Genomic DNA, 15272 nt, shown 5'->3' on the forward strand with positions numbered 1-15272 from the left:
ATTTATCAGCCAACAAACACATCAAGGCATTGCATGTGCTTTGGAAGGACTAGGACTTAAGCATAAATCTATAAATTTAGGCGGGAGTAAAGTGGCAGTAAAGAACTTGTTTATTCAGACAATGAACGTGTGACTGTATCTTAGGTTGTTTCTTTTTTAAAAAAATCTGCGACAGTAACAAATATGTTCCATAGTAATAGAAATTAATATTGTAGCCCTGTGATACCTTTGATGTGAATATTCAGTGCTTAAAGGATACTTTCAAATGCTTTTCAAGGTGTGGTGGTGGACTCACCTGGGTTGCTGGTTGAAAAATGAAGATTTAGTGTCTCGTCACACACCTACCAAATTAGAATTTTAGGGGGAAAAACATCTGGAGCTCTAACAAACAATTCCTGTGACTTATATGGAAGTTTAAGAACTATGCTGAATCATAACTATTGTCTTTTTTTTCTTCCAAAATTCCTTGTGTCTTGTGAGACACTACCTTTGTTTTGGTAGTGAAAACAAAATGTAAATTTTACCTTCCTGATGTTTTTATGGGTACTTTATAGTAGTGTTAAGTATATGCACATGATTATGCAACAGATCTAGAGCTTTTTTAGCTTTCGAAACTGAAGCTACCTATTAAATAGCTCCCTTTCCCCCCTCCCTGCAACCTATTAGTTTTATAATATGTGATGGGTAAACTATAATAGCTTTGAGAGTCTAATAGAAACACAAGTTTGGTTCATTTTGGTCTATTTGATGCCTTAGCTTAATGAGAATTTAGCAAATCTGACTAAGATTTGCTCTGTGAGGGCTTTTCTGAGCAGTCGTCTCGTTTTCATACCCAAATCCATAATTCTTAGATCTTTTTGGGGGAGGGGGGCTATCTTTAGGTTCAGGTCTCTAAAGGTAGTAAATACTTAGGAATTTTTGGTTAAGTCAATGGAGGCAGAATGATACTTCTCAAATTTTACTGTGAAAGCAATGACTTAGAAGAGCATTTAGAAGAACCTGTTGCTGAACCAGAGCCTGATCCTGAACCAGAACCAGAGCAAGAACCTGTATCTGAAGTCCCGGAGGAAAAGTCTGAGCCAGTATTGGAAGAAGCTGCTCCTGAGGATGTTCAGAAGAGTTCTTCTCCAGCGCCTGCAGACATAGCACAGACAGTACAGGAGGATTTGAGAGTATGCAGTGTGTTCTCATTCTGTTTCTATTTTTTTTTTTTTTTTTTGCTGTTTAGGGCTGCATTCACGGCATATGGAGGTTCCCAGGCTAGGGATTGAATCAGCTACAGCTGCCAGCCACAGCCACATCAGATCCAAGCTAGCCTACACCACAGCTTACAGGTGATCCTTAACACACTGAGTGAGGCCAGGGATTGAACCTGCAACTTTATGGTTCCTAGTTGGATTCGTTTCCTCTGCGCCATGATGGGAACTCCTGTTTCTATCTATTTTAAAAAGTGTTGGTTGGTTGACTTTTGTGGATGCATTTTCGTGTTTGTTGTTGAAATTTCTTACATAATGAGGCATGCCTCAGATAAAAAGTTAAGATGCAGAGTTCCCATGATGGCTTAGCAGTAATGAATCTGACACAGGTTCGATCCCTGACTTTAATCAGTGGGTTAAGGATCTGGCATTGCCATAGTAGTGTAGATTGCAGACCTGGCTCTAGTCCTGAGTTGCTATGGCTGTGGTTTAGGCTGGCAGCTGCAGCTCTGATTTGACCCCTAGCCTAGGAACTTCCTTATGTCAAGGGTGTGACCCTAAAAGAATAACAATAGAAAGAAGATGCATATTGCTTTATAGAATCAAAAGGAATTTTTTCCCTCCTTTAAGAAAACTTGAATAGTTTTAGACTAAATTCTAGGTGCTGTTTTATCACCATATCAACAGCCCCTCATCTTTGTAATATTTCATCTTTCTATTTGCATATTATATGTTTGTTATAACAAGTGATAGCATATCTTAAAAAATAACATGGCACAACAGACTCATTCCTGGCCTTTTATGAAATATAAACAAATATAACTTTACAGTAGAAGTAGAAACAAATTGCTGAAACATGACTACTTTCTGATTAGAATGCCAGATTTCAGAAGTTGGAAGCTTTTCAGTAACTCCCTAAGTAACATCAGGGTGATGTCAACTGAATGTATAAAAGCTTTACATTACAGTTCATGCTCTGTGAAGGAATATGCTTTAGTGGTGTATTTATGGGGGTTTTTTGTTTTTTGTTTTTTTTTGCTTTTTAGGGCTGTACCTGCAGCATATGGAAGTTCCCAGGCTAGAAGTCGAATCGAAGCTACAGCTGCTGGTCTGTGCCACAGCAGTGCAAGGTCCAAGCTGTGGATCTGTGGTGTGTGTCTGCGACTTACACCACAGCTCATGACAGCATCGGATTGTCAACCCACTGAGCAAGGCCAGGGATCGAACCCGCATCCTCATGGTTCCTAGTTGGGTTTTTTACTGCTGAGCCATGACGAACTCCTGGAACCCCAGGGTGTTCAATCGCTGCACCCATTGCATCTGAACATTCCCAGGCTAGGGATTTAATCTGAGCAGCAACTGCGGCATCTCAGGATCCTCTTACCCACTGTGCCTCTGCAAGCCACCTAGGCCACCTAAGCCGCTGCAGGTAGATTCCTAACCCACTGTGCCACAGCAGGAACTCCTGGAGCCAGTGTTCTTAAAAATGTCATTTGTCTAACAGTAATTCACATGCCTGTGTGCTAAGCATCATTCTAGGTGTGGGAACTGTTGGGAAGATAGATAGGGTTCTTGGTCCTTATGACAGCTGGTGGTGAGTAGGAAAGAGAAACTGAAATGACTTTAGCATGCAGGTGGAAAAGTAGATTGGTCTGAGAATGGATGACAGGTTGGTAGTCCGAGAGAAGAAAGAAAAATTTGGATTAGCGTTATCGCAGTGGAGATGGAGAGAAGATAGTTAAGAAGTAAATAATAGGGTTTGGTGATGAGGATTGAAAAAGTGTACAAGGTAATTATGAAGTTGACATAGGGCGTTCCCGTCGTCGCAGCCGACTAGGAACCATGAGGTGAGCCACAACCGGAACTCCTGGCTTAAATTGTTTTGATAAATAGTGTAATCAGCCAATATTGGTGTTCTTTAGACCTTTTCCTGGGCTTCTGTGACCAGTAAGAACCTGCCTCCCAGTGGAGCTGTTCCGGTTACCGGGATACCACCTCATGTTGTTAAAGTGCCAGCTTCACAGGTGAGTTTCTAATTCAGCTTTTTGCACATCAGGCAAGTTTACTAGTTTCTTGCAGTGTGGTTTCACAGAGGCGTAGCAAATAGGGCAGTGGAGAAGGGTACAGGGTGAGTTTTTGTTTTGGGTATTTTTGGGGAGGGGTGGCCGCTGCACCCACGGCATGTGGAAGTTCCCAGGCCAGGGATCAAACCTGTGCCACAACTGTGGAAATGCGGAGTCCTTAACCTGTTGCACTGCAAGGGCATTTCCTACAAGATGAAAGTTTTTGATTTTTTTTTTTTCTGAGAAAATTGTCATTTTCTAGTTTAAACCTTAATTGTTTGCTAGGACACTTCACAAGAAAAAAAGGTAAGCTTTTTTCATTCTGACGTGGAAGTTAACTTATAAATTTTTTCAGCCTCGTCCAGAGACTAAACCTGAATCTCAGATTCCACCGCAGAGGCCTCAGAGGGATCAAAGGGTTCGAGAACAGCGAATAAATGTTCCTCCCCAGAGGGGTCCTAGACCAGGTGAGAGCGAAGGAGGGCGATGTCCTTTTATGGGTATGTTGAAGGTGAGAGCCTGTTTTGGGGGGTAGGGGGTCGATATTTGTGTACTTACATTTAAATGCAAGTATACGAGTTCACGGAGTTTGTGGAATTACCTGTATTTAGGGTTAGAGAGAAACTGTTGAACAGTCACTGAAAGATGTGTTCTTTCTCTCATTCCTCACTCTTTCCTCTTCAGTCCGAGAGGCTGGTGAGCAAGGTGATGTTGAACCTCGAAGAATCGTGAGACACCCTGACAGCCACCAGCTCTTCATTGGCAACCTGCCTCATGAGGTGGACAAGTTAGAGCTTAAAGATTTTTTTCAAAGTAGGTTATTGAATTTTAAACACTAGACTCATCTATCAACAGTGCTGTGTAATAGAAATAAAAGATGGGAGTTCCCGTCGTGGTGCAGTGGAAATGAATCTGACTAGGAACCAGGAAGTTTTGGGTTCGATCCTTGGCCTCACTCAGTGGGTTAATAAGGATCCGGCGTTGCTGTGAGCTGTGGCGTAGGTCGCAGACGTGGCTCGGAGCTGGCATTGCTGTGGCTGTGGTGTAAGCTGGCTTCTTTAGCTCCGATTAGCCGATTAGACCCCTAGCCTGGGAACCTCCATATGCCATAGGTGTGGCCCTAAAAAGCAGGAAAAAAAAAAAAAAACAGATAATTTAAGTTTAATAATATTTAATTTAACCCAGTGTATTTAAAACGTCATTTCCATATGTATAAACATGAGATGTTTTGCACGATCTTTGGAATCCAGTGTGTGTGTGGCACACAGAGCAGGTTGCATGTTCTCTCTAGCCGCTATTGGCTGTGACTGTTGGCTGTCCTTGGTCAGTGTGTGTGTAATATTTAAGGGAAATGTTCTGAGTAATTTGAGAATCCATGTTTCACTTGCAGATTATGGGAATGTGGTGGAGCTGCGCATTAACAGTGGTGGGAAATTACCCAATTTTGGGTTTGTTGTGTTTGATGATTCTGAACCTGTTCAGAAGGTGCTTAGCAACAGGGTAAGCAGTTTTCCATCTTGATTTTTTTTTTTTTTTGTGATCACAATAATGTATCTTTGCATCTATAATATATTCATCCTAAAGACTATCTTATATGTAAAGTGTAGTTTATTCCAACATGTTTGCATAATTATTTCCTATCATGTTTAAGCATTATTAAAAGAACTCCTGTCTGAATAACAGCTTTTGAATAAGTGAATGATAGAGAATAAAATAGCTATAGTTACCAATGCAGTGACACTTACGCAGTTCTTTTCTTAGGTGGGGCTTCTGATGTAGCAGAGGAATGAAACACTATGTTACTACTTTTCGCTAAGATAACTTTGTTTGCCAGGTATATTTGCAGTTAGCGTGTAACTCTTTGGGTATAATTCTAAGGAGCTCTTATTCTGTAAGTTGTCTGCGTTTGTAGGCACCCTGCCTTGAACCACTTTTATTAACAGTGTTCTTACAAGTACTTTCTCTAATAGAGGAATTTGTAGAATCAGAATCCTACTTACCATGTTCTTTAAGAGCCCTTCCCTTCACATTTGCATTTACTGAAAAACACTTTGTATAGTAGTGGTAGGGAGGAATAAAGGTGTAAATAACTGTTAATTTACTGAGATGAGTGTGGAATTTTTTTTTTTTTAATTTTTGTGAATTTTGAAAATTAAAGTTTACTTGATCCGGAGTTCCCGTCGTGACGCAGCAGAAACGAATCCGACTAGGAACCATGAGGTTGCGGGTTTGATCCCTGGCCTCGCTCAGTGGGTTAAGGATCTGGCATTGCCGTGAGCTGTGGTGTAGTTCACAGATGCACATGGCTCGGATCCTGCGTTGCTGTAGCTGTGGCATAGGCTGGCAGCTGTAGCTCTGATTTGACCCCTGGTCTGGGAACTTCCATATGCCGCAGGTGCGACCCTGGAAAAAAAAAAAGAAGGGTTAGTTGATTTACAGTGTTGTGCCAGTTTCTGCTATACAGCAAAGTGACTCAGTCATACATTCTTTTTTTCAGTATTTTCCATCATGCTCTATCCCAGGACATTGGACGTTCCCTGTGCTGTGTAGTAGGACCTTGTGGTTTATCCATTCTAAATGTAATAGTTTGCATTTACTAACCCCAAGCTCTCAGTCTGCTCCACTCCCTCCCCTCCCCCCTCTGCTTTGGCAACCACCGATCTCTTCTCTGTGTCTCAGTCTCTTTCTGTTTTGTGAGATAGGTTCATTTGTGCCATGTTTTATATTCTCCATGTAAGGGGTATAATACGGTATTTGACTTTCTTTCTGACTTATTCCACTCAGTTTGAGCATCTCTAGCTGCATCCGTGTTGCTGCAGATGGCATTATTTCATTCTTTTTATGGCTGAGTAATATTCTGTTGTATACATGTACCACATCTTCTTGATCCATTCATCGGTTGAATAGACATTTAGGTTGCTTCTCCGTCTTGGCTATTGTGAATAGTGCTGCTGTTAACACAGGGGTGCATGTATCTCTTTGAAGTATAATTTTGTCTGGATATATTGCCTAGGAGTGGGATTGCTGGATCATATGGTAGTTCTGTATTTAGTTTTCTGAGGAACCTCCATACTGTTTTCTGTGGTGGCTGCACCAGTTTACGTTCCCACTGACAGTGTAGTAGGGTTCCCTTTTTTCCACACCCTCTCCAGTATATGTTATTTGTAGACTTGCTAGTCATGACCATTCTAACTGGTGTGAGGTGGTACCTCGTAGTTTTGATTTGTATTTCTCTCATAACTAGTGATGTTGAGCATCTTTGCATGTGTCTGCTGGCCATCCATATGTCTTCTTGGAGAAATGTCTATTTGAGTTTTCTGCCCATTTTTTGATTGGGTTGTTTGTTTTACCATTGAGTCGTATAAGTGGAATTTTTAAGACCTCTTTTTTTTCAGTTGAGCTGAAATTCACATAACAAATTAACCATTTTATTTTTCTTTTTGTGGCCTTATCTGTGCCACTTGGAAGTTCCTGGGCCAGGGATCAAATCAGAGCTTCAGCTGCTGGCTTATACTACAACCACAGCATCGCCAGATCCGAGCCTCATCTGCAACCTATACCACATGGCATCACTGCTATGCCAGATCCCCAACCCACTGAGTGGGGCCAGGGTTCAAACCCGCATCCTCATGGATTCTAGTCGAATTCCTCACCACTGAGCCGCAATAGGTACTCCCCATGATGGAGTTTTATTCTAAGCCTTCAAATCTGAGGAGAAGCTAGTGATTTTGTTTATATTATTTTAGTTATATAATTATATGGGAATCTAATTTTGCTTTAGTAAGTATGAGAGTTATTTGTGCTGCTGTGTTGTTTAAATGGACTCTTTTGAATTAGCTTGCATGCCTAGCTACTCTTCCATGTATCTGTTAATGGGGAAATCATGTGTCCAGTGTTTGAGACAAAAACTGACATGCGAGAATATAGCTGGTTTGTAAACTGCTGGTTCTTCATTTTGCCTTTAATAGTCTAACCAGGAACCCATAAGCACTCTGTAAGTCTGCTCACCTTTCTTAACAGCCCATCATGTTCAGAGGTGAGGTCCGTCTGAATGTGGAAGAAAAGAAGACCCGAGCTGCCCGGGAAGGGGACCGTCGAGATAACCGCCTGCGGGGACCTGGAGGCCCTCGAGGCGGGCTGGGCGGGGGCATGAGAGGCCCACCTCGTGGAGGCATGGTGCAGAAACCAGGATTTGGAGTGGGAAGGGGCCTTACTCCAAGGCAGTGAATTGCTCTTCGCGCAACAATACAAACCCTATCTCCCACAGAATGGTGAATTTCAACCAACCTTTGGTATCTTGGAATATGACCCTAGTCTGTCATAAACTGCTTAAGTTTGTACAATTTTACTTTTTGTGTTAATGGTGTGTGCCCCTTCCCTCCTCCCTTCCCCTCCTCACCTTTTAGTCCTTCACTTCCAATTTTGTGGAATGATATTTTAGGAAAAACGGATTTTTAAAGAAGAAAAAAAAGACTGAATTTCCTTGCTTTATTTGCATATACAGACTGGATTTTTTTTAACAGCCACTTCTCCAAAGGAATGTGTCTTGCTTATTACTGACATTTGGTGTGTTTCATTCATTGGAATATTTCTTACTTATTTTCTACGTGTTTCAAAAGCTTGTGAGAATTATAGGAATTGATAAACATTTTGAAGACAGGAAAAACCGAAATTGTTTCTTCTTTGAGAGTCATGACTACCTTCTGGTATGGAGTACTTGCCATTGGAAAAATTGACAATTTTGATTCTTGCTGGTGTGGTTAAAAACTGAATAAAAGGTGTTAGTGGATTTTTTTTTTTTTCTTTTGATACGTGATCACAAAACAGTTCCAAAACCTACTGTTTTTACCATTGAAGTTTAAATTGTGACGATAGGTTTTAAATGTCTAGAATGCAACTAAGCTTTTCTTGAACTGTTAGATTATTTTTTTTTGAAGTAGGACTTTTTCATGTTTAATTTGTATTTGTAAAAAAAGAAAAAAAACAAAAAAATTTGCGAAATCCGAATAACAGAAAACCAGAGCAAAACTGTTGTGCCTTCTATTTATCTTTGATCCCAGTCTTGGCAGTTTTTAAAAGAAAAATAAAAAAAAAAACAAAAAAAACAAACCCTAGATTTCTTCCATCAGGTTCACATTATGTTGTGGATTATAGAATCCCTCTTTCACCTGTATGTCTTGTGTTCTTTTGTTATGCCTTATTCTGAAATTGAGTCTCAAACTGGAATGCCTTTGAGGACAGATGTTTCTGTAGAGGTCCTGCGTTTATATTAAGTTTTATTTCAGTGTCTATTCCGAATCCTAATCATAGCCCATGAGAAGGAATGTGACTTTCATATTGGACTTTGCTGGTGTGCTTCAGTGTGCACTAGTCTTCCTTTTCTTTAGATCATAGCCATATGGTAAATTTTCTATTTTGTTATGGTTCCTTTTTATTGACGGGCATGCAGTGGGTGTTTCTTGGAAATGGCCAATTTTTATTAAAATCTTTCTGGAGGAAAATTTAATCTGGCAATATAGACTAATAGTCATTTTGCATAGTATGCTGTTGAATGTTGTGTGTGAAGTGGGTGAAGGTTTTGTTTATCCATGTGAAGCAAGCCTTTGTGTGATAGATAACTTGTCATTACTAATTGAAGGGCAATGAGGTTGTCAAATTTAACTTGTTTTTAACAGTATTCATCTTTAGAACTGTTGTATGAAGATAGTATATGAGTAGGAATAGAGTGTTTTCTTTTGCTTTGGTGTTGCTGGGAAGCTCTAGATTTACGGATGGGCATAGTGGAAATGAAGTTCGATGTGTTATCAGTTGGTCCTTAGGACTCAAATATTTGAAAATTGGCAACATCGTCATATAAAGAAACTTAAGTAACTGAGTCACATGGCTTGTCTTTGAGTCAGTTTAAATGACTAATTGGTAACCACTTCATTTGGCCCAGGCCAGTGATGCTGAAAAGGAGTTTAGCTTATAGTTTTGTAGCTTATATTAAGCTTGTGGTGGAAAGAAGAAAACTTAGCCTGAGTTATTAATTTGGAAAAAACTAAACTGTAGTATCTATTATGTGATAAATTATAAATAACCTAGAAATCATTTGACATAAGCAAATACTAAACCATACATTTCAAAATAGGAGTTCTTCCTCTTGAGAGCAGAGCTTTAAGGGCACGAGCTAGATGTAGTGTTTCTCAACTTGAGGCAGTTATTACATCCTAGAGGACATGTGGAATTGGGTCAGGGTTGGAGGGGAGATGCACATACTGCATCTGGCATTTAGTGGATGTGGGACAGTGATGCCATGTTCTGTGAAAATGGAGCAGCCCCACTGAGAATGTGGCGGAATGGTGGAGTAGAACACCTGGAGTGAAGACTCAGTCATCCTTTGAAATAGAGCCTCAGAAAAATAAGTAAGGAAGTAGAATTTGCTTTCAGAAATTACAGTAACATCTACTGTAAGTAATCTCAACTTTATTAGTACCGATTGTGTGTTTTTTTTTTTTTTTTTTTTCCGGAGATGTTAGTAGCAGTATATTAGATGCTGCTTACAATTTATTGCTGGCAATTAGTGTATAATCTGAGAAAGGAAAAGGTTGCTTCAGTAATTTCAAGTTATCAGAATTGGAATATTGTGGAGTATTGACTAGCATTGGACTTTCTAAATAAGGTTTAGCATCATGGTTAATACTATTAAGTATCTAGATATTGTTCACATTATTGCTGATGGAGTAAACACGTCACCCTACACATACTTGCACAGTTAGACAGGGAAAGTAAAGTAGACTAGGACAAGAGTTTCTGTAGACAGCGTCAACTCATCACATTCAATGTAATTTTTCACCTGTAGGAGTGGCTCCATATGCAGGTCTTTTCTGCTGCTTAAAACCTTTTTTGTCCATGAATATTTTAGTAGGTAAGACTAGTTTGGTTCAGTGGGTCTCTGTCTTTTAAGACCTGTTGAAAATAAATCGATCTTGAACGTACAAAAGTACTTTTGTTTGCTTTTATGGTGAGGTTGGGCTTTGCTTGTGTTGCCAGTGTTCTCAACTCTTTGAGCTGCTGCTGGGGAGCAGTGAATGGAAAGCAAAATAATTGTACGGCTTTGGAAGAGATCAGTAGGTTACTACCACAGCATTAGTTGAATCGCACTTTAGTCTCAGGCTAGAAAACTAATTTTCACAACTACCCTTGTGGCTTAGGTGCTGTTTTCCTCAAAATAATAGATCAAGGAGTGACATCAGAGGCCTTAAAGCCATCCATGTAGCAAGGAGCAGATTGGCCTCCCAAACGGACGCTTTTCTTCTAGAACCAGAATGCCTACCTATTTACATTTGAATGACATTACTGGAGTAAGACATGACCAAATCCATTAACTACAGTATGGAGACTTGAGTCTGTAAAACATTTGGGTCAAGAATAGCATTACTGTTCATTTTTTTGAGTGTAAACAAGACAGGTTAATTTTGCAGGGTTTCTTTTGACCTTCACACTAAAGTAACACAGTCATATTGACTTACTATTTCTCATCTGGTTCGATAATACGTTTAGTGCAGTTTAATCTCGATACAGAAGATGGCTGTTTCTGTTACAGTGTCATCCAGGTGAGTTTATAGCAGCTGTGTTTTGTGCTTATAACTACCATCCTCTGATGCTTTTCTTCATCCCTTTATTTGAAAACCCTTGTAGAGTTTAGTGATTTAGTGAAAAACATGGCACTTTATAGAAAACAATTTGTTAGACTCTATGTGAAAATTTTTATTTGAAACTTAACTTTGTGGGCCATTGTTTATGCTGAGTGGCTTTTTTTCTTTTAAGTAAATAGTTGCATTTGTCAAATCTACTGATCTAAAAATATATTATTTTACTTTTGTGCTACTTAAAAGAATCTCTGCAGGAACTGCATACAAGTGAGATAATTATTGAGCGTTTAGTTCAGCAATTTAAAAGAAGCAACTTCATTTATTTGAATGTGGGGTTCTCGCTAACTGCCTAATATACCATAGATTGTCAGTGGACAGTTAGAGGTATGTTTTCCAGATGTTTTAGAAACTTAAAGAATGTGTTAGAAACTTAGCAATGTTTAGTGTGGGATGGGGTTGTAGGTTAAAGTTGCTGATCAAGTAGTGGCCACGGTTGCACTAGATAATTAAACAGGAAGTTCTGGTTTTAAGGTAGCAATACCTTTTAGAATTTGTAGCTGTTTACTGTGATACTGAAGTACTAGGGACCATAGATAGGCTTGTGAACTCTTACTAGACTGTATTAAGGAATAAATGGTGGCACGAGTGAGATAAAACTTTACATTTTTTTTTTTTGAATGATACGTATCTAGCTCAGGATAGTGCTGAAATTGGACTGCTTTGCTCATGCTTTTATGAAGCAGTCTCTTAAGGGCCTGAATATGTAAAAAGTTGATTAAAGATGGCCTACAACCCTTAACCACTTTTGGTTTGATTGTTATCTTAGAATCAAGGTTGATTGTCTTTTGATAGCGTGACTTATTTTGGAAACCTAAACAGTCTCCCCTCTTCGAGTTTTGTTTTTTTTTTTTTGCCATTCTCTTGACATGTGGAAATCCCTGGCCAGGGATCACACCTGGGCCACAGAGGGACAACACCACACCTGGTAGCTTTTTTTAGTTGCTGTGAAAGAAAAATGGTATTGGAAATTCCCATGTTAACTTCCATAAACCATTTGACCTGGCCAGTTCTAGAAATCCACACATTTACTACTCTGAAATGTGTCCAGTATCACAGATTCCTAAGGGACTTGCACCCATCCAGTGCGCCTTTGTAAATTAAGGGATGCTTACCAAAAATTCACTATGGAATTTAACAAGTATTTATTTTTCAAAAACCCACTTATGGGAAGTTTGCTTATATTTTTGGTAGTAGTTAGAGGGATGATTCTGTCACCTAATTTGGATTAACAGTTTTAACTATTGCTATTACTGAACACTGTTTGCTAATACTCTCCATAAGCTTTGATGTCACCTGTTTGACTTTGAATTTATCTTAAATTCTTTTTTATGAAGAGTGAGTGTACACTGATTTGGCCCTTTTACACGAAGACATAAAGAAGTAGCGAAAAAGAAAGGACTTTCTTTGAAGAGTCAGTGCACACTTTAAGTAGATTATGTAGAACATACCATGTTGAAAAATTTGTATAGGTAGATACTGGTTTTGAGAAGAATAGAGTGGAGGTGGAACTTACGTCGACGGGATAGGAAGCATTTGTGGTTTATATAGAACATACTTTTTATTGAGAAACAGCAGAACATTTACTTAAAGTTCTTCTGGCCGTTCTGATTATTACCACAAGAAGCAGGAGAGACTCCTGGAATTCTTTGAATCATAGACTAGAAGTGCTGGAAAGGACTAAGGTGATTTATACAACCCCTTCATTTTTCAGAAGATAGGTGGCTCAGAGTTTCCAGTCAGGCTGTAGAGGTCATGGGAAGCCCCTTCAGGGTCTGCCAGTCTGCCCTGGGCTTGCTGGAGGGAGCCAGAGCTCTTAAAGTGAAGATGGGGGGGAAAAGGGGAGGAGCCAGATTGTACACGCTTTGTTGCTTCACCAGCTCAGTTTTCATACCCAGGTTTTTTTTTTTTTCCTCTCTCTCTCTCTTTTTTAGAACTATCTTAATGCCCAATTCTACCAGGGCCTGTTGATAAGGACATGAACTTGTGTTCCCCTCAGGGATGGGTTTACTACTAGCTGTCGAAAAGCTATTGGGTATCCTAATGTGTTAATAGCTGAAACTCAGCTGTAATTTTCTCCTAAATCGTTCAGCGTTTTGCATTCTGTACATTGTGGTGCTTTTTCCACCTTGTATTGTTATAACTGTAAGCTCCTAAGGGGCAGCAACTTGGTCTTAGATATGTACCCTGTTGAGTGCCTGGCAGTGCCTTGTTTGAATCAGGATCCTAATCTTCCTTTCCAATGGTTTTTCCTGCTCTTCATAGAAGGATGCTCCAGCCATGCTGAACTACTTGTGGTTCCTCTAATAAGCCAGGTATTGCCAGTTCCGTGTGGTTTCAAGTGCCTTCTCTTCCCTGAAGATGGATGTGCATCTGCAGTCCCTCCCCCCCACGTCGCCTTCCATCAAAGCCATGTTGTTCTCAGGACCCAATGAATTTAAGAGGGTTTTTTTTTTTTTTTTTTCCTTCCTCTCTCCTCTAAGAGAAAAGATGTCCTACAGAAGCGAATAGCTCCTTTTGGGGGTTGAACTGGCCAGAATTTGAAGGAGGAACAAATTGAGTGTCTTCTACTTTACTTCCACATGTCCCTCCTGTTTGAAATTCTGTCCCAACCTTCATTTTAAAGTGTATTCGTAGAATATGTTATCCCTTTCTTTCTCTTGGCTCCTAACTTAGCCTTCAACCTAGAATTGGAACAGACCTCTGTCTGTCTTACAAGACCGTAAGCTCCTGGAGGACAAAGCTGGAGGATTAATCTCTGCTGCTCCGTGAGGTACAGTGACTTAAAATGAGAGCATCTTTAAATGATGCCTCATTCCAATGAATAAAACAGTGTATTTTTGTTTTCAGATCAGACTTCATTCCGTAAATTTTAGGCACTATGACATTTCGTAGTGGAGAGGATAGTTGGAAAATTTTGAGGGGTGGGCACAAGGGGGAGGAAGTCACTGGTTCTTTTGAAGTACTTCCATCCCTGCTCTGGGCAGTGAGCTGTGTCTTTCCGACTGCCCAGCATGTTCCGGGCACTTTGTGTCTCTGCGCAAGAATTACACGTGCCAAGTTTCATTTCTTTTCACGAGCCTTTGTTCTCGGTTTGTCATCACCCATGCCACAAATCTAAGTCGTCCGAGTCATCTGCTTCCCGATGTCTTGCTCCCCACGTCAGTCTGCAGCTGAGTCCTGTCCGTTCTACCTCAGCAGCCCTTCACATCTCTTCTCCTCCGCTAGATGATCTCCCGAGCCTCTCAGCTTCCTTCACCTCCTCTTACCACAGCCTGCTGCCTACGATACAGGTTCATCCTACCGAGCCCTAGCTCTGACCGTGTATCTCATGTGTGTGTTCTATCTCCACTGCTAGACTGTAAGCTCCTTATGGGCAGGATCTGTGTGTGAGTCATCTTTGTATCTCCCATAGCCGCTATCAATAAATATATCTTGAATGAACAGCATACAGCCTTGTCTTAAGTGGAATGTTTTCCAGAGACATGTAGGTTTCTCTTGGGTAATGACAGGACTTCAAAATTGTCCCAATATAAAGCTGGTCAAATAGTAACAACTATGAGTCAATCACAGAAAATTTCAGAAAATTTTAATTTTTTTTTTCCGTTGGAATCAGCATGGATATGTGTATATGGATGGTTCAATAAATATATTTTTATATACATGTATCACAGAAATTTTACATTCCATCTTCAAACTGCAGAAATAGTTTTTTTTTTTTTTAACAAGCCAAAAAATAAAACTGCCAATAACGTTTATGATCTCATGCAAAAAAAAAAAAAGAGGAAGAATAAGGGACAAAGGGGAATTTATGGGTTGCTTAAGGTTAAGAGTCCAGTGAGAAGTAAAAATATTACAGTAAGGAAGCAATTGCTTAACAGCTGCTTAAGGTGGTCGCCAAACAAATCCTTAACTGCAGCATTAAGGCCATACCACGTTTTTACATATATACAGTGATATTTCCATATAAAAGCAGACTATCACATTTTCTTCTGGGAAAGGGTGGGAGCTCTGTGAGTCATTCTGACTCCGCTTTCCAGGCATGTTGTTACAGATGTCCCTGGGCTGCTACTTGGAGGTGTCTTCTGTTTTGGCTAGCCGTCAGTTACTGCTTCATGGGCTTGTGATTTGCAGAGTCTTTTCTGAGAAATATGAATCATCTTGAACCTCTTCCATCATGGGTGATCAAACACTTTGTAGCTTAACTAACACTGCTCAGCCCAACCTAAGTTTGACATCTCCATCTCCCAAAAGTACTAGAATCATAATTCGTATCCGTCTGACCCGTAACAGACAGTGGTGGGATTGTGACCGGAACTGCA

General features: G+C 40.0%; 1 protein-coding gene across 3 annotated transcripts in view; it reads left to right on the plus strand.

Annotated features, from left to right (window-relative positions):
- The window catches only part of G3BP1 (G3BP stress granule assembly factor 1), a 39686-nt gene that overhangs the window by 17604 nt on the left and 6810 nt on the right, over positions 1-15272 (plus strand). For 2 of the 3 annotated variants that reach the window (XM_047771865.1, XM_047771772.1), the window contains exons 7-12: positions 971-1172; positions 3119-3220; positions 3615-3726; positions 3944-4072; positions 4650-4759; positions 7280-14401. In XM_047771865.1, coding sequence (XP_047627821.1) covers positions 971-1172; positions 3119-3220; positions 3615-3726; positions 3944-4072; positions 4650-4759; positions 7280-7486 — 862 coding nt within the window. In that variant the 3' untranslated portion in view covers positions 7487-14401. Of the gene's footprint in view, positions 1-970; positions 1173-3118; positions 3221-3614; positions 3727-3943; positions 4073-4649; positions 4760-7279; positions 14402-15272 lie in introns of those variants that run through there. The other variant, XR_007133941.1, reaches the window with a different exon arrangement.

Source organism: Phacochoerus africanus, chromosome 1, assembly GCF_016906955.1.
Source record: "Phacochoerus africanus isolate WHEZ1 chromosome 1, ROS_Pafr_v1, whole genome shotgun sequence".
Taxonomy (NCBI): domain Eukaryota; kingdom Metazoa; phylum Chordata; class Mammalia; order Artiodactyla; family Suidae; genus Phacochoerus; species Phacochoerus africanus.